We start from the raw sequence: 20664 nt of genomic DNA, 5'->3' as shown, positions 1-20664 counted from the left end.
ACTGAGAGGGGAGAGGAAGGCAGAGCAGGAAGCTGTATCAGGGAAGATGAAGCCAATCAAGTCTCAAAAGTGTCTTTCCATGGTATAAGTGGGAGAAAAAGAGATACATCAAGGAAATGCTAATCCTATCATAGGCAGTAATATGGGTGACCTTGGGCAAGTCCCCTAACCTTATTTGCCTTATTTTGTGTCCCTCATTTGCCTCAGTTTCCTCCTCTATAAAATGAAGGAAATAGCAAACTCTAGTATCTTTGCAAAAAAAACCCAAATGAGGTCACAAGAGTTGGACATAACTGAACTACAGCAACTTTCCTTCAGAACACTGAGCTAAGACAACTACTTACTATCCAAGCTTAATATTACATTTGTATAATGATGGCTATCTCTCAAGGTCAGAAAATTGGTGGATTATTTGTAACCAGGGATGAATGCTTAATAAATGTAACTGTGATAGTTACCAGCTGGATCTTTACCAGGCAAGAAATGTGTATGTATCGCCCAAAACCATTCTAGTTTCTTTGGCTACCATCTTGGATACAGTGGTCTGAACAGGACCAGTCAGTTGCTCTCCCACATTAAGAGTCATGGACTTCCTCCAAGGGGATAGCACAAACCAGGTGAGGCACTGGGGTCAAGGTGAGACCCACTTCAGCTGTAAGGTCAAGGTCATCTGGATCTACTCCTGGTGCAGGCTTAAATGTAAACTTCTGCAATAAGCCTACGAAGAGCAGAAAGAGTTCCATCCTGGCTAAGGATTCTCCAATACAAACCCGACGCCCTAGATAAAGAAAGAATTAATAGATTGGTAAGTGTTATACTGATGAGTCCTAAAATAAGAATAGCTAGTATTTATATAGCACTTTAGGGATTGTAAAGCATTTTACAAATATTATCTCATTATAGGTGCTATCCCCATTTTATAGATGGGAAAGCTGAAGTTCAGTGACTGTGCTGTATCACATAGCTGGTACCTAGGGCTGGATTTGAACCCAGTTCTTCCTGATGCTAGATACACTGCTCTCAATCCCTTACTTTTTAATTAACTTCAATGCTCAATTCAGATATCGTGTCTTTTTATTTTTTATTTTTGGAGATAATTGGGGTTAAATAACTTGTTCAGGATTACATAGCTAATAAGTGTTTGAGATCATATCTGAACTCAGGTCTTTCTTGTTCTAGAGTTAGTACTGTATACTCTGCCCCCCAGATGCTACTGATTACTTGAGGTCTTTTCCTATCCCCACCCTCCTCTAATAATTAATGTTGTATGTGTATGTACATATATATATATATATATATATATATATATATATATATATATATATATATATATATATATTTATATGATGTCCCCAAAGTTTTAGTGCAGTATAAATTTTAGCAAGTTTACAAGCACATTAATACTTTTGAGACACTCTGTATTTTGTATGTATGTATATGTATAATACATATATATTTTTATATACACAAATTTCCTCTGATTCCTGAGGGCAGAGAGTGTATCATTTGTGAGATACACAAGTCTAGCACAGAACCTAACCATAAATGCTTATTGAGTAACAGGTGTTTTTTTATGGATCCCAGATAAAATGGAAAAGATAATTTGTTGGATTATAAGATCCTTCAGGATGTAAGATTGTAAGAAGTTATGAAACCATCTAGGTGTTAGAGTGATTGGCTTGGAATCAGGAAGATTTATTTTCCTGAGTTCATATCTGACCTTAGACACTTATAGCTGTGTGAGTTTGTATAGGTCACTTTAACTGTTTGCCTCCATTACCTCATCTATAAATGAACTACAGAATGAAATGGCAAGCCATTCCAGTTTCTTTGCAAAAAAACCCAAAACAAAATGGGGTTACAAAGAGCCAGACAAAACTGAACAACAATAAAAAATGGAAATAATAATACTTGCAATACTTATTCCAAAGGCTTGTTATGAAGAAAGTGCCACAAAAATTTTCAAGCCTAACCTTTCAATGCCCTAAACAACTTTTTAAGACTATAAATTGCAGAACAGGCGTTGAATTATAATCAATGGAAGGAATTTCCTTACTGGGAACAGCTATATCAGTGTAATTATTGGTGTGGTCCAAATTTTTTTTCCTAATTTCACAGATGGGGATACAAATGTACATTATTATTGTAGTCATTGAGAGGTAGTAGGGAAAGGAGGCAGCTCTACACCTAGTACTTGATGCCTCAGTATGCCAATAAATTCCTTTTGTCTTATTTTACTAAGTTTGCCTTAACGAAGAAGGGCAAGGTCCAAACTAAGATTTATTTTAACAATCCTGGTGACCTTGAAGGGGTCTTTCATTCACATGACTATCACCGAGAGTCCACTGTCCAACCCCGTAAGTGGTACTCAGATTTTTGTCTGATTGTGTGCTGGTGTGTACTCTCTAAGTAGTCAGCCATGAAATACTTGGAAAAGTACTCTCCAAAGATAAAAAGAAGTAAATGTTGAACCAAAAACTGAATTTTTCTTATTTGTGCACAAAGAAAAGGAGCAGCATATATAGAAAAAAAATGGCAATGATAAGTAGTCTTGTCCAATACCTGGTACCACTAGGTGGCCACAAGGCAAGGAGATGGTCTTGACCAACATTAGATTGTCCCAAGATAAGGGGTATCCATATAGGATTGGCACAGATTTCCTGTCCACTTCTACTTAGGCAATCTGTTTAAAGCTTGGCATAGGGGAAAATGCCCAGTCAACTGAGGATGTCAAAAATGGAGCAGTAGAGGTCAGTTAAGATTGAAATGGTTTCAGAGAAGCAAATTTGGCCAGATAAAAAATGAGACCTTTAATTATTTTCAGCTGCTCATGCTATAAAACAAAACAAAATAAAAAACAGAGTTGAAGAAGTAGGTAAATGGATCATTGGTGCTGTGGGACTGGACTTTCTAATCAAGACTGCATCTCATTATCATGTCCATGAGAGGTGACAGTCCTCAAATGACCTCCATAAAATCTGAATTTTTTCAAAGGCCATGACGCTCTTAAAAAACTATATTTCTAGGAATAAATCAGAAGAAGAAAGCAAAGATTTTGGCAGGCCCCAGGAAGGGTGCAATGTAAATAGTGAAATGGGCTTGGTGGAGTTCCTACTACAGAAATGCTCTTAAGCATGCATAAGATCATTTTACCTTGAAGAACTTCGAAAAGGAGCACTTTGTAACCCATAATGAATTTCTGTTAGAAAGGAAGTTCAGAAGGGTGGAGAAGACAGATGAAGCCTAAAAACAGCTTTCCCAACTATACTCATTATTAAGCAGGGATTTACATTGGGTGACTTTTTCAACGTGAGACAATTTTTTTAACATAAGCTAATTCCTCACTCTCTTTACCTTCACTATTTTCTATTCTTTCTTTTTTTTTTCTCTCCTGAGGCTGGGGTTAAGTGACTCACCCAGGGTCATTTAGCTAGGAAGTGTTAAGTGTCTGAGACCAGATTTGAACTTGGGTCCTCCTGAATTCAGGAGTGGTGCTCTATCCATTGTGCCACCTAGCTGCCCCCCTTCACTATTTTCTAAAGATTTTTCTTAAGTTTATCTCATCTTATTCTTTAATTATATTCTAGTCTAACATTTCACTGCATAGTCTATTTCAATATAGATAACTTTACTACTAACTTAGCTAACCAATTGAATTCTGCTGAATCATTTCATATTGACTTCAATTCTGCTTATGGTCTAGATAAGTGAAAACAATTTCTATTAGAACAATAAATCTATCACTCTCCAGAAAAGGGAGAGAGTTTTGTTCTATTTGTAGTTAATCTTAATCCTAGCTACAAACTTCCAAAGACTGCTAACTAGTTTTAGCAGTTACCATAATTTGAAAATTTATTGTGAAAATATTAGTTACAAGTTTAATTAATTAGTTTGTAATGCCATAAATGTTTACAAACCAGGAGGGGAAATTCCCTTCCTTTTCTTTTCTGTCTTTATCTCTGCAATCTGCAACCTGGCTATTCATGCATTTGAAGGGACAGTCTTGATATTGTCATAACTTTATCCTTCCTTTTTTTTTTTCACAGCAGATTTCTATCATTTGTAAAATAAGCTGGAAAAAGAAATGACAAACCACTCCAGTATTTTTGCCAAGAAAAACCCCAAAATGAGGTCACATGACTGAAAACCATTAAATAACAACAGCAAGCCCATTGCTGTAGCCACTAAGCTACCTAAAGCCCCCAAATTTCATATAAAAGGTGATATTTGAGATTGTGAGCTCCTTGAGGGCAGGGACTGCTTTTAGCTTCTTTTTTTGTAAACTCATTACTTAGCTTAGTGGCTGGCACATAGTAGGTGCTTAATAGTTATTAACTGAGAGAAAAAAATTCTCAAAGCAGAGATGAAGAATAAATGTATTTTAGGATCTCTGTGTGTGTGTGTGTGTGTGTGTGTAGATTGATTATGCAAAAAAAAAGTAAAAATGGGAGATAGAATATATAATGTTCTGTTGTGTACTGATTCCTATCTTTGGAGACAGACCCACTTTTGATTCCTGCTTCCATGATTTGCTAAACTGTGTGGCTGTGGGCAACCCATTTTACCTGCCTTAAGGACAGTGTGTGACACATAGTAGGTACTTTATTGAACATTGATTGTATTTTCTTATCTATAAAATAGGATTTTTTAATAATACTTATACCATTAAATAATCTCTATAATCCCAATTGCTTTGCCTCTCAATCCAACCTAAATTTCCTTAATAGATAATTTTTAATACCATATGACACTGTTTGTTCTTATGGAGTCTGTAGTCCACTAAATTCATCAAATAACTTTCAAAAAAGTCGCTATCTAGCCATGTGCCTCTTGTGATGTACTTGGGATGTTGATTTTTTAAAAAAAATCTAAGTGCATTTTAATACTATCATCCAATATCATCTATAAATTTAGTAAGCATGCTGGTTATGTTTCTTCTCAAATAATTAATACAAATGATCAGTGGCATAAGGGCTAGCAAAGATCTCTGGGGCATTCCACTGAAGAACTCCTTCCAAGATGACATTGACCTATAATAATTACTCTTTAGGTCTAGATTTTTAACCAGTTTCCAATCCATCTAATTGCACTATTATATATTATATATCTTTTTAAAAAGAACAGCAAGAAAAATTTCTAGCATTGAATGCTGCTAACTATGAATTGGACCTTGCTCAAAGCCCAGAGCTACAAACTGTCTAAGGACCAAGTTGGTCCAAATCAGCGAAAGCTGGTTCTGTGGTTTTTTGTGGTTTCTTTGGAAATTCCTAGTTATTGAATTTAGGATCTACTGCTTTGGCCAGATTTCACCACTGCCTCACCTCCCCAGTCTCCTTTATGGACTTTTAACTATTTTGCAAAACAACTCATGCAACAGGCTTGGAAGGCTGTGCCTTCCATGAGACTCCCTCCCTATGGAAGTGGATTTAAATCCTTCTACCCCTCTTGGGTATTCCAGTACTTTAGTCCTGTGCAGTATTCTGAATTGCAATGTCTTTGCTTCTATTAAAGATCCTTGTTATTTAGACTTTTTATTTAGACTTGATACTAGTAAAATAAGCATGTTGATTAAAAAAAAAAAATGTGTTGGAACTCAGAGCATATTCAGTATGACTAAGTCAGTAAAACCTGGGAGTCCAGTGTCCTGGGTTCTGAGCCTGGCCCTGAAAATTTTGTACTAGGTGATCTTTGAGAAATAACTTAATATTTCTGAGTCTTAGTTTCCACATCTGTAAAATGAGGGTAGCAATTCTTATGCTATTTAGAGGTAGCTAGATGGTGCAGTGATTAGTGTTCTGGGTCAGACATCAGGGGTCTCAAATAATTCCCAGATGAGTGGATAAATTACCTAACCTCTCTCTTCCTCCATTTCCTCAACTTTAAAAGGAAGATAACTCTAGTACCTATTCTCAGGGATTTTATGAGGATTAAATGAGATAACATTTGTAAAGTCATTTAGTAGGCATTTAATAACTTTAATAGTACTTTCCTTCCTTTGCTTCTTATTTTAGTGTTATCATTATCATTATCCTTCTCCACTGTTCACTATTACCACTATTACTACTACAACTACTGCTATTACTATTAGTACTACCTTTCTTCCACTATTACCACTACTAATTACTTCTACTATCACTCCTCCTCTTCCTCCTCTTTCTCCTACCATTACCACTATCACTATTCCTACCCACAACTATTAGAAAATATTTCAGAGATTAGAAAAAAGTCAGCATCACCTATTTATGCTGTGCTGTACTGAGCAAATGTTTGCTTGCATTTTGGGTATGGAGTTAGACAAAAGTTATTCCACTTGTTCATTTAAGTTCTTTTACCCAGACAGCTAGGTGGTGCAGTGGGTAGAGCTTAAGGCTTGGTGTCAAAAAGACTTGAATTCAAATTTGACCTCAGATACTCATCATGTGACTCAGAATGAATCACTTAATCTTTGTTTGCCTTAGTTAGAAAAGAGCCAAATCCAGCTGACAGCCTTTGATATCGGCAATGTTGATCAATATATTCCCTACATATGTAAAAGAGGGTATGGTTTAGACAATTTCTAATGAATCCTTCAGCTCTTAATTCTAACTTTATGACAAAGGGGCAGGATTTGATAACTTGTACATTGGGAAAAGTGTCCCCTCTTCAGTTAATTAATCAATAACTATCTATTAAGCATCTATTTTGTGCTAGGTATTGTGTTCTTAATACCTATGCTATAATCTGTGACAATAATTATAAATCTTAATAATTTCCTTGATTTCTTAAACCTAAGCCAGAAGGAATAAAAATGGAGATAACATGGTAGAATAGATGAAAGCTCCTCATCTGGAGACATATCTAGCTCTGCCATATATTGCCTATGGGAGCTTAGGCAAATTGCTTAAAACCTCTGAGATCACTTCTAGCTCTCAATGCATGATCCATAATCTATTTGGAAAGTGTTCTCTTTTAAAATACTTAAGCCATAATTTGTTATAGCCATTATAAATGTTCCTAGAATACTAGAATCTCTTTAACAGGTTTTTTTTTTGTTTTTTTGTTTTTTTACCTAAGCCAAAAGGAATGAAGCACTCTTTCTTGACAAAATTTCCAGCAGCGTCAAGAAAGTGAGCAGGGTTGAATTTGTGAGGTGTCTCCCACAGTGTTTTGTCCTTAAAGATAGAAGTAATCAGAGGAATCACCTCTGTTCCCTGAAAAAAGAGAAATGAGACTGGCATCATTACAGAAACATAGACTTGTCACCTTGTATGTATAAATATTCCTTTTGAATACATTTCCCTCCCTTCTTTTTCCTGAAGAGGTAGAAGACTAGTTGGGGTAGAATATTACACTCATTATCAGATATAGTCACTCTGGCAGTTGAATTTGCTCTACCTTTTTTTTTTTTTTTCTTTGTTACAAGGGAAAAGGGGGTGGTAATATACCAGAAATAACTGTTGTTTAAAAACAAAAGACAGCAATAAAACTTTTAAAAAGTTAATCATATGGGGCAGTGGATAGAGCACTTGCTCTGAAGTTAGGAGGACCTGAGTTCAAATCCAGCCTCAGACACTTAACACTTACTAGCTGTATGAATGTGACCAAGAAATTTAACCCCAATTGTCACACACACACATACACACACACACACACACACACACACACACACACACACACACACACACACACAAATTAGTTTTAAAAAGTATACCATGTGATCAACTGTGATGAACTTGGCTCTTTTCAACAATGAGATAATTGAAGGCAAGATTTGAGATGGAAAAATGCCAATCACATCCAGAGAGAGAGAGAGCTATATGGAGACTAAATATGGATCAAAACATAGTATTTTATGTTTCTGTTTGTTTCTTATGTTTTTTTTTTCCCTTGTGGTCTAATTTTTCTTGCACAACATGATAGATATGGAAATATGTTTAGAAGGATTGTACATATTTAGCCTATATCAGATTGCTTGCTGTCTTGGGGAGAGAGGAGTTAAGAGAGGGAGGAAGAAAAACTTAAAACAAAGTTTTACAAAAACAAATGTTTAAAGCTATCTTTAACTTACAAGAATTGATGCTAAGTGAAGTGAGAAGAACCAAGGGAACATTGTATACACTAACAACAAGATTATGTGATGATCAATTGTGATGGACTTGACTTTTCAATAATGAAGTAATTCAAGGCAATTCTAATAGACTTGTGTTGGAAAGTGCCATTCATATCCACAGAGAGAACTATAGAGAATGAATGTGGATCAGAGCATAGTATTTTTTTGTTGTTGTTGTTTGTTTGCTTGTTGTTTCTAATTTTTCCCTTTTGATCTGATTTTTCTTGCATAACATGATGAATATAAAATATATATTGAGGAGAATTGTACATGTTTAACCTATATCAGATTGCTTGCTTTCTTAGGGAAGGGGAACGGGAGAGAGAAAAATCTGGAACAAAAGGTTTTATAAAGATAAATGTTGAAAACTATCTTTACATGTATTTAAAAGCAAAATTCCATATAAAAAAGAAAACCACCTTTACCTGTATTTGGAAAAATAATATTAAAAATATAAAATTAGCTTTAAAAAAGCCCCCAAAAAGTTTATCATGGTGTGTTGCATGCTTTTGCCAAACTACCTTAGTTTTATCTTTTAAAATTATTTATTACAAGAGATGGCTTGTTGGATAGGAGAAGGAAAATATATTTTAAAATGAAACGATGTAAAAATAAAAAGGGCAGCTAGGTCACAAAGTGGATAGAGAGATTGAATCTGGAGTTAAGAAGACTCATCTTGCTGAGTTCAAATCCTCAGACACTTATTAGCTGTGTTATCATAAGCAAGTCACTTAACTCTGTTTTCCTCAGTTTTCTTATCTGTAAAATTATCTGGAGAAGAAAATGACAAATTACTCTGATATCTTTGCCAAGAAAATCACTAACAAGGTCCCCAAGAGTCATATATGACTGAAATAACTGAACAACAACAAAAATAATTTATTATATTTGACCTCAAAAGACAGAAGTAGGAACTAAATTAAATGAAAACTGTCAAAAGTCTGATTTCAATTCATTATAAAGTAGAACTCTATTAGCATTGCTCAAAATAAGGATGGCTTGCCTTTGAAGCTAGACAGTAAATTTCACCTTGGAGACCTTGGGGAAGGAAGGAATAAAAAGTCACCAAATGGATATTCTTCTCAAGGGATTCTTTATCAAACCCATCTAGTATTAGAAGAACTCTCTGGTTCTTTTAATTCTAATATTCTGGAACCATAAGCTTTCTAAGTTTACTTTTTTTGTTTTGTTTTTGCAAGACAATTAAGGTAAAGTGACTTTCCCAGGGTCACACAGCCTAAGTTTACTTCTAACCCTAGGTCATTCACTGCATTCTAAGCTTTCACCTGTTCTCTTGATCTTTGTCTTTGCAACTGGACTTTGATAACTCTGGAGGAGAAAATAAGGCTGATGACAGTTTTGCATGGCTCTGCCCCACTCATATCCAATTTATTTGCAAGTCAAAACTTCACACTTATGATATCATTGGTGGTCACTGGTATCAAAGGACGAACAACAACAATAACAATAACCTTAGAAAGTTCTATGATGTTCAAAAGCATTGATAAAATGTAAAACATTGACAGACTGAAAACCCTCCAGTGTCCACATCAATAATGTCTCCCACTGACAACTTCCAAGTATAGAAGAGCCCCTTTTCAAAGAATCCAAATCCCATAATTTCTTTCTAACAATACACACCTTAGGAATTACATATCCCTGAAATTTTACATCAGCGGTAGTACTGTGGGACAGAGCCATCGGCACGATATCGGCAAATCTCTGTATTTCATGTATCACTGCCTCCGTGTATGGCATGTTTTTTCGATCTTGTACTTGAGGGTCTCTTCTGAGACTAATAACTTTATTGATTTCAGCTTGGACCCTTCCTTGAAAAAATGTAACAATCAAGAAAAAAAGTGGAGAGGTAAGACTGAAAGGAAGGTACTACATGTAGACCTCAAATTATAACACAAAGCAGTTATTATTAAAACTACTAGTACTGGTCTAAAAAAAAAATTAGAAAAGTAGATCCATGGCATAGAAAAATCAGAAACAACAGAATTATATAACCAATGGCTTGAAAATGCAAACTGGAAAAGTAACAAAATAAAATATTGTATTTGTGTAGGATTTTTTTTATCCTGTTTCTAAGGGCAACTAGATGGCACAGTGAGTAGAGTACTACTCCTCTCCTTGAATTCAAATCTGGCCTCAAGCATGCTGTGTGAGCCTGGGCAAATCACTTAACCTTGTTTGCCTCAGTTTCCTCATCTGTAAAAAGACCTAGAGAAGGAAATAGTGAACCATTCTAATCTCTGCCATGAAAATCCCAAATATGGTCATGAAGATTCAGACATTACTGAACAACTGTTCTTTGGCAAGCGCTTTATTCAGATACTACATTTTTATTATGTAATTATTTTGTCAGTAAGTATTTAACACTATGAAGGGGAGAACTGTCTTACCTCTTTTTTTATCCCCAAAGCTGAGCACAGTCCCTGGCACATAGAAGGCACTTAATAAATGTTGATTGATTGATTATGGTTTTTGGAGTGAATAGGAACCTCTTAAGACAATGGCAGTATATTGGAAGGGCCATTGTCTAGGGGTCAGAACACCAGTATTCATTGAACTCATATATTTGAAAGTGGAAGGGAACTTTCTAGTCATTGAATCAACCCCTTCACTTTACAAATAAGAAAAGTGAGACTCAGAGAGATTGATCATATAGGTAGTACCTGAGGGTGGGATTCAAACACAGAATTTCCTGACTCCAAGTCTTACACTAGCCTCTATACCATATTGCCCAGCTCTACTACTAATGAGGTCTGTAACCTTAGATAGGCCATTCTGAGCCTCAGCTTCCCTATCATTTGTATATATTTTATAAATGCTTATAAGTGTATATGGTATATCTTTCCCCTAATCCCGCCCCTAATACAATGTGAAACCTTTGAAGCCAAGGATTGTTTCATCTGTATTGCGATATTTCAATGCACTTAAAAAATATCTATTGTATACGTATGGTAGTGTCTCCTGAAATTCCTGTTGCTGGGGAAGGCTAAGTCTGGTGGGTTGCTTGAGCTCAGGAGTTTGGGGTAACAGCAGTACTAAGTCAGTTAGTGTGATCCCTTAGCACTACTGGGACTCCAGGCTGCCTAAGGAGGGACAAATCAACCCGAGTTGGAAAAAATGGAGCAGACTGAAGCTACCATGTTAATTAATTTTGGATAGTGGACACTGAACTTATAGCTTAAGCAAGGTAGAAAGGTCCAGCCTCCAAAAATACACAAATAAACCACAAATTGAATGAATGAATGATTGCTTATTAAGTGATAAATCTATAAAATGAGGTACTTTGACTAGATGAATTTCAAGATTGTTTCTTGCCATCACATTCTATGATTCTTACTTTGAACTTCAGGATATTTCATCATCAGAAGAAGGCCCCAGCAAAGTGTTGTTGATGTTGTCTCTGAACCAGCGCCAAAAAGATCCATTGTAGTAAAAAGTAAGTTCTTCTCATGAAATTCAGTCTTTGGATTATGGGTTTCCTACAACACATACATTATCATTGATAATCACTGTTCATTGTTGTTCTGTTGGCAAATGTTTAATAACAAGCTCTCCAAGAAAAAAAAAGTACATAGGACACACTTTTAATTTTAATAGGCATTAATATAAATTCTCCATCACTTACTTAATTCTAAAGTCTAGACAATCAACAAAACAAAATCAAATACTGATTTATAGCATTTGCTGATTACCAAAGTATAAATGCTCACACTGAAATGAAACACTTTGGGTTACAAGCTCATATGAGTTGGCTACAGCACACTTCTGATTTAGTGATTCTGATCTGTAAGGAAAATAAATGCTACTACTCTGAGGTCCAGTGGCAGAAAATAGATTTCAGGCTTTCTATCAAGGGACAAAAATTCTAGTAGAATGCTCATGATAGAGATTCTATGGCAAAAAGACATGGCTTAGTGCTATTATATTTAAAAGTATATTAGTATATACTGTTATATATATATAATATACCAGCATATTAGAAAGAAGAATGGAAGAGATAGGGGGAAAACAATTATTAAACACTTCCTGTGTCCTGTTCTAAGTACTTTGCAAATATCTCATTTGGGCTTTACTCTAGTAGGTAGGTGCTTTTATTTACAATTGATGAAACTGAGTTAGACAGAAGTTAAGTGACTTGTTCAGTATCACAAAGGTAACAAGTGTCTAAGGCTGTTTGATTTGAACATAGATATTTCTAACTGCAAGCCCACTAAGTGTTATTGCTTGTTGCTTTGAGTCATTTCAGTCATGTCCAAATCTTCATGTCTCCCTTTGGGGTTATCTTGGCAAAGATATTGGACTGTTTTGCCATATCCTTCTCCAGCCCATTTTATAGGTGAGAAATTGAGGCAGAGTTAAATGACTTGCCCAGTCTGAAGTTAGTTTCAGAACTTAAGAAGATGAGTCTTCCTGATTCTTGGAATCTTCCAACTCAAAGATTCTGTAATAACTCTGTAATCATGTTATCATCATATGAAAAGTCTTGGATCCAAGTCCAGTCTTGGATATTTACTGTATGACCAAGAAAATCACTTAACTGCTCCAAAACTCAGTTTCTTTATCTATAAGGTGAAAATAGCAACAACATCTACCTCATAGGAATTGTTGAATGTATGCATAGCTCATTGAAAACATTAAATTGATATATAAATAGAAGCTATTTTATTGTTGTTATTATTAACATTATAAAACTCAGTATGGAAACTTGCCAAGAAATCTGACAGAGTTCAAAGTCTTGGAGAGTCATGGAAAAACACATTAAGATAGAAACAATGCTAACCTGTTGCTGTTTTAACAAAAAGGAATCCACAAAGCCAGTTAAATGATTGACATTAAGATGGAGGGCATGTTTCTCAAATAGCTTATGGAAGAAATTATTCATCTCTTGAACATTCCGTAAGACTGTCCTGTGGGCTCCAATCATGAATCCCAGAAAAGGGTAGTAATTATATAGCTAGGCAGGGAAAAAAATGAGAAAAGAGATAGTTATTGCAAGCATACTGATTATCATAGATTAATAACTGCCATCTGGGAGAACAGAATGAAACCTGCTTATATTTTTTGCAAAAAGTCTTCTCCTCACAGAAGGGCTGACAGTCCTCACAGTCCTACCTTAACACATTTTATTATGTGTTCCCCCACTTACATGACCCAGCCACATGAGCCCTTATTAATGATTTTTTTTTTACAAAGCATTTTTGAAAGCACTGAGAATAAATATCCACTAATGTTCTCCTTAAAAAATTCTCTCTTGAATCTAATTAGACCAATATGTGTTTGAAGTGATGGCCTTGATAATGACTAATAAAATATGCTTGGGCATACTCAAATATGTTTTCCAAAGTACATATTCAAGTTGACATAAATGCAAGTTTCTCAGATGTACACCTTTTATTGTTCTAAGAGAATGAACTACCCTACCAAAGTTGCAGTGCCTGCTATTTCTAAACATTCTTCCTGCTGTTTGTACACCTGGGAGCATGAGGCTTTCCCTTCCTGAAATTCTGTTTACATTTTTGCCCACATATCCTTCAGTTTCCTTTTCATTTAAACCTCATCTTCCAGGTGAGGTTTTTCCTGATCAGACTGGTTGTTAATGCCTCCCCATCAATACTCACCTCTCTATAAATTATCCTCCATTAATTTTCTATATACAGGATATCCCTAAAGTCTTGGCAAATTTTAAGCCCTTACAGTTTTAAAATGAACTAAGACTTTTAAAATATCCTGTATTTTGCATATACTTACCTGTGGATATGTTGTCCCTTTTCCACTTTCCACCCCTTTCCTCTAGGATGTAAACTTGTGGAGGGAAGGAACCATTTCTGACATAAGGCTGGTACTTAATGAACGCTTGTTGATGGACTAATTATTGCAAATCTTACCCATCCTGCCATTCTCAACTCAAATGCCTTCTGTGTGAAGCTTACATGGACCGTCCTCTTCCCAAAGGGATTTCTCTCTCCTTTGAACTTACATAGCATTTCCAATTTATACCACTCTTTCATGACATGATGAAATGACTAGTGACATCTCTTATATTGCTGGGTGCTGTTGTTCATCCTTTGTTTTTAAAAAAGGACTCATAACATGGCAGGATAATGTTTTGACTGCATGGAAGCTGGATTTAAGTGGAGCAGTGTTACACAAAGTTGGCAGTCTCACCTTCTCTATTCCAGAGTCACTGGAGTGGTTTTCATTTTACTTTTCTAGCTCATTTTATAGAGGCAGAAACTGAGGCAAACTGAGTTTGTGACTTGTCTAGGCCCACACACCTGGTGTTGGAGACCACATTTGAACTCTTGAAGAGCAATCCTGAATACAGTTCTTGCACTCTATCCATTGCACCATCTAGTGGCCATTACATGTATTTATTCCCAATTCACACATCAGCAAGTAAAGAAATTAAATGACTTTTCTGGTCCTATGGCTAATACATGAGAAAAACAATTTAGTTTCTAGTCTTTGGACATTCCAGGTCCAGAACTTTTCCTGCTATGCCATGGTGCTGTCCTGGAATTATCTAAGGGTACAAGTAACAGCATTCCACACTAATTGAACAATTAGGAAACTGAGCACCAGACAAAAACAGTAAGAAAAAAATATGAAAGACAACCCAAAATTACCTCAATCATGGAAGAGCCACATAATTTGACATTTTCATCCAAGAGTTTCAATAAATACTGAAATTCATAATCATCATATTCATATCTTTTGCCCAAAAGGATGGAGCAAATGATGTTTGAAGTAGCATGTTTCAGGATGATAGATGTATCAAAGGGCTTACCTACATCCCAAAACATTAAAGAGAAGATGCCATGATTAGAAGAATGAAGTTACAAAATTTGAGAATTGAAATGGCAACTTATATGACAAAGATCCTCCAGTCCATTTGGTCAGAACTGATGGATTAGTCATACCCCACCATAGGTCATGTGTTTTAAATGGTTTCTCCAAAACTAGAGATGAATTTTCATTGATTTCTACCAGCTCATCATTATTGCCTCCTTTGCTTCTTGATCCCCAGGAGAACACAATTGTAACATAGTCTCTCAAGGCTGTATATAATGTATGTAATTATGTATTCATGACCATGAAGAAGGGCTCAATGAGTTTCTTTTTCCAATGGGATTATAGTTGTGCTAGATCAATACCAAAATTAAGGAATGGGCCAAGAGTTAGGAACAGGGATCAGATTGTAAGATGTTCAGTCACTAATTTATACAATAGGGGTAAGGGTCTGACAAAGACTTTTCTTAATTTGCTATTCTTACTTTAATATTATGAAAGATAGAAGTTTATACACATGTGTTTTCATGATCACTGTGACTTTTAGAATATTTCCATAGAATAGTATAATTATTTACCAAATATATAATATAATATATTGTATAGTTACCAAATATGTAAATTATATAACATATATGATACATTATAATATAATATGATATAATAATAATTTACCAAATATCCTCTAAGTTCCTTTGAACTGAGAGTCAGAAGACCTGTGTTTGAGTCTGGCTTTGCCATTCACTAAATATATGACCTTGGACAAGGAATTTTCCCTCTTTGGTATTCCCTCTTGTATAAAATGAGAGAATTAAGAATTAGACTCAGTGGTGTCAAACTCAAACACAAATGATCCCTGAGAAGCTATATGATGACTTAGAAAAATCACAAATTAATATGTTATGTTGGATTGTATTTCTACTTATTTTGTTAAATGTTTCTCCATTATATTTTATTGTGATTTGGAAAGTACAAGGGAATTTTTAAAGTTTAATCCCTCTGACTAGATCTCTTCTAACTCTAAATCTATTATTCTGTCATCTGATGGATATGTCTGAACCATCTTGGGTCCGATATTGAATAAGATGATCTTCTTTCTAGATCCAAATCTGTGATTCAATGATTAGATGATTTCTAGAGTCTGTTAAAGACCCGAGCTTAAAAAGACCAAGGTCTCCCACTGCATCCGGGGCCATCTCCATTTGTCCTGATCTATTTCTGTCGACTGGATCCAGATGGCTCTGGAGGAGAAAGGAGAAAGTGAGGCAGGTGACTTTGCCTAGTCCTACCTCACTTAAATCCAGTTCATTTCCACGCCATTGCATCATCTCCCTGATTTTACAATCCTCATCCAGACTGAAGGACAAACAACAACTGCAATCTAAGGTCCCCTCTAGTTCTAATGATGCTTGGAAGCTCAGGTATTCAGACTTCACCCTTCCATTTCATAGAAATTAGGCAGGTTTTAGCCTAGGCTCATTCTCCATAGCAAAAACAGCATTGTGCAAAGGATAATTTGGGGATTTTCCAACTATTACATATGATGATTAGCAATCAAATGCTTCATCCAATCAGAGCCCAGGTTCCTAAACTTTTTTGGTTGGTTCCCCCTACATGTTGACTTTCCAAAAGAACTTCCTGTACCCTCTATTTCATATGAAAGAATATAAATTATAGAGTTTATTATACATGTACTTATATGAAATAAAATAAAATTATTAATTTTCATAAAGAATTATTTGGCTTGTGACACTTCTCTTACTATCATACTATTGTTTATGTTTATCAGTTTATTCACATGTGATTTTCATAACCACTATGACTTTTGGAATATTTCAATAGGATAGAATAATTATTTACCAAATGTCTCCTATATCCCTTTGGCAAAGTTCTCATATACTTAAAGAGATACATAACTCGGGTTAGATATCCCTGACTTAAAGCATGGTGTTTCTGAAACCATAGTTATGGTTTCCATCCTAATATAATAATGCCCAAAGACATTAATTTAAATATGACCTTGAACTCGCTGAATTCTCTTCTAGTTCCAATCTACGATTCTAAGACTTCATGATCCCTAGAGCCCTTCCTAGTACTAATGATTGCCATTACATACCATCTCATTGAGCTGCTGGTAACAAAGTTGGATCAGACAAAAAGATGTGACTTCTCAGAGTAGTCCATCTTTCCTGAGAAGTCAGGTAGGGTTGTGTCAACCCACTGAATTCACAGAAATGATCAATTGTAAAATAAAACAGAAAACTGTGTGCCCTGCCTAGGAGACTATTTTGCAAGTAATAACTCCTACCCAGCAGTTTCAGCACTTTGTCCTTTAGCTCCTCATGGGCATGGCACAGGAAAAAGAGCTCTGATTCTAGAGTTTAAAAGATCTGTTTTCAAATTTCACTTCAGATACTTTCTACCTTTTTGATCTTGGGCTCAACCACTTAGAGCTTCTATTTCCTCATTGCTAAAATAAACATTTGGAATAGCTGTATTCTTAGGTCTCTTTTAATTCTGGATCTATAATTTTATGACCTAAACTATACTCCTAGTCCAAAGAATCTTCCCCCACACCAATTTTTAACCATGCAGGAGGATTTTTAAAAAGCATTACCTCAGTTCCCCTGCTCTTTCCTCAGCTGGCTATAGCCAGCAAGACTCTAAATTCTGGGTTTGGCAGCATAGGTCATACGTTGGATTTTTATTCGTATTCCATCATGCCTTAATTCCTGATTTTTATTATTAGAGAGGCAGACAAAGGACCTGTGTCCCATCTCTGATACCTATTTGTGTTACCTTGGCTAGATCAATTAATTGAATCTCAGTTTCCTTATCTGTCAAATGGGTATAAAAATAGAACCATAATTAAGGTGGAGATATGAGGTCTTTGCTCCAAGGTTGGAAAATTCAGAGTAAAACAACCAATGGCACCCTTGCAGGAATGCTTCCACTTCAGTTTTTATGCTAATAGGGGCCTCATGCCAGAAAACTTGTCTTCCATCTGTGTGAACTCTCTCCAGTACTGTTATTGAACCATGTGAGTTTGAGTTTGCAATGGTGAAGGGTACATTTTCTCACAACAACATTTTCTCATTATCATTGGACAACTACTTCAATGACAAGAAGTACTCTCTAGTACTTGCTACATATGTTCTAGGTAAAAATCTGGCATACCAACCACCCAAGGTTGTTGAGATCAAATGAAATTATGTGAAACCATTTTAAAGTATCAAGTGCTTTATAAAGGTGAGGGATTGTCTTAATAATAATAATAGCTAATATAGATTACCCATTATGTGCCTATTGTGAATATTATCTCATTTGATCCTCACAACAACTCTGAGAGGCAGTGGCTATTGTTATCCCCATTTTTCAGTTGAGGAAACTGAAGTTAAGTAACTTACCCAAAATCACATAGCTAGTAAGTGTCTGAAGTCAAATTTGAACTCAGGACTTTCCAGTTCAGGGCTCAGAATTCTATTACTCCATATATCTGACTCTTAATAATGATTTATTCTAATTCCTCATTGTGGTTTAGAGATGATGTTGCATTGTCAAAGACAATGACAGAAGAGGACCACCAACAAGAAAGGTCCTGAGTATTTACTCAGCACTGTATTCTGTTTTTATGAACCAAGGACTATTCTTTAATTATGTTCCCGGGAGATTAGACACTATATAAGTATTTTTTCTTTTCACTACAACCTGAAAAGGTAGTATGCAAAGCTATGATCTGTGTTAGTGGAAATATCCCCATGACATAGAAACTCTGGATCCTGAAAAAAAAAAAGTGTTATCATTTGGAAGTTGAGTTTAATATTGAGGGAAACTTGATCCTTACTCATGTGTCCAATTTATGGTTGCTATTCATTTCATTTTCAGATCCCCCAATACCAACCTTTGTGAGATCCAAAATAGCCAATAAGGGAATGCAGTTCATCTTGAATCTTGCATTCTATGAGTTTTTTCCCCATTCCAAAGTCACGAAGATTATGTAAAGCAAATCTCCTCATCATTTTCCATGTTTCTCCATTACTAAAAACAAGACCTGATACAAAAGCATAACAAGAGATAGAATTATGTTTCCAAATGCAGCCTCTGATTCAATCTCAACACAAAATACATCCTAACTGCTTGTATGATCTAGGTTTCTAGAAGGCATTTCTGTCAATGGAACAGAACTAGGGGAGTTTTATCTTACTATGGGGGATGGAGGGTAGGAGGTGCAGTGGGAGTGGGTGTGAATTTTGGAAGGAGAAGGGGGAAGCTGGAGGTGGAGATTAGAAAGGGAAGTAGAATAGCATATTGGAAAGAAGAAAGGACGATAAATTAGGGGACCACAATCCTAGCCCTAGCTTTGAGATTAGCTGTGACTTCACCCAAGTCACTCCCCTCCCCCCTTTCCCAAATTTCCTCCCTTATAAAATGAAGGAATTGAATGATCTCAGAGGTTCTTCTCAGCTCTAAATGATTATGACATTATGGCAAGTGAAATTCACAATGGAACGATCTTATAGTTGGGATAAAATGTGCCCTTCACTGTTGCAGACTCAGAGAAACTTTCATTACCCAATGACAGAAATCTCACTTAATTTGTGATTAAATGCCATCACTCCACTCATTTGGCATGTGTCTAAGGCAAAGTCACTTAATTTTCTCAGCACCACTTTCCTCATTTTAAATTAAGATAATAATATACTATCACCTCCAGAGGCTAGTATGAGAAAATCAGTTTGTAAACTGTGAATATCCATAATCTATTTTTATTTAAATTTGTGTTAGGGTACAATTAAAAGTTGGTCTAGGTGACCTCTGAGATTTCTTTCAGTGAAAAAAAATCAATAATTTGATGATTCTATATTTTGGGAAGTTTTGAGCACTGGAAAAGTGAGAAGTTTTCTGAAAATTACCCAGGTAAATGAGCTGAGGAACTTCAGCAATGGAATTAGATAAATAAATAAATAGATAAATATAAATATAAATAGATAGATAAATAGAGAGAGAGAGAGGGAAAAGGAAAGAGGAGGAAAGAAGTAAAGAAAAAGAAAAAAGGAAGAAAGAGAAATTAGAAAGAAGGAAAGAAAGATACAGAAATATGAAGAAAAAAAAATTTCCTTTAGAAGGGACCCAGGATAAGAAAGGGAAAAAAAGAAATCTGAATTACCATGTCCTTCCCCTATCTTTTTAAATATTGGGATTTCCGGCCTGTTTCCAAACTCTTCGTTGTGGTTTAAAAAGGCATCCTTTATGACATCATAACCCACAAGTACCACTTTTTTCTTGGGACCCAGGTATACAGTGAATACCTGCCCATAAGTCTTGGACAGCTAAAATATATATGGAAGACAAAAAGGATTAACAAGGAGAGTACACAAGGAAAAACTGAACTGATCAAGGGGTTTTTTGTTGCTCTTCTACCTCTTCTTCTAATGATGTTTTTAGCATTGAGTTTGTTCTTCCCTCTAGTACTTCCCATTGGTTTACGAACTATTACTTTCTATTTTCCCAGAGGATCCCTCTCCTAATGCTGTTGTGAGATAGTTTCACAATGAAAAAGTCTTTTCAACAATTTTTTTTCTGGTAAAAGTCCATTTCTGAACTACGTAAGACATTTATTCAAATATATCAGGAAAAGAGCCATTGCCACATTGACAAATTGCTCAAAGAAAATATTTGAACTATCAATAGACATACCAAAGCAAAACAAACCCAAATCTGCTTCAAATAACTGATAAATAAAAATATAGGTTTCTATCTCATACCAT

The 20664-nt window shown here is 35.5% G+C and overlaps 1 protein-coding gene across 1 annotated transcript in view; it reads right to left on the bottom strand.

Annotated features, from left to right (window-relative positions):
* Positions 1-386: 386 nt before the first annotated feature.
* Positions 387-20664, bottom strand: part of LOC141550444 (cytochrome P450 2K4-like) — a 50057-nt gene continuing 29779 nt past the window's right edge. Inside the window, exons 2-8 of the mRNA XM_074281108.1 lie at positions 18798-18947; positions 14734-14894; positions 12888-13061; positions 11445-11586; positions 9731-9918; positions 7049-7190; positions 387-778 (exon numbers count right to left, since the gene is read on the bottom strand). Of these exons, the coding sequence (XP_074137209.1) occupies positions 576-778; positions 7049-7190; positions 9731-9918; positions 11445-11586; positions 12888-13061; positions 14734-14894; positions 18798-18947 (1160 nt within the window). The 3' untranslated portion in view covers positions 387-575. The remainder of the gene's footprint in view (positions 779-7048; positions 7191-9730; positions 9919-11444; positions 11587-12887; positions 13062-14733; positions 14895-18797; positions 18948-20664) is intronic.

The sequence above is a fragment of the Sminthopsis crassicaudata genome, chromosome 1, assembly GCF_048593235.1.
Source record: "Sminthopsis crassicaudata isolate SCR6 chromosome 1, ASM4859323v1, whole genome shotgun sequence".
NCBI classification, from domain to species: Eukaryota; Metazoa; Chordata; class Mammalia; order Dasyuromorphia; family Dasyuridae; genus Sminthopsis; species Sminthopsis crassicaudata.
Note: the sequence above shows the minus strand (reverse complement) of the source record. Positions and strands in the feature narration are given on the sequence as shown.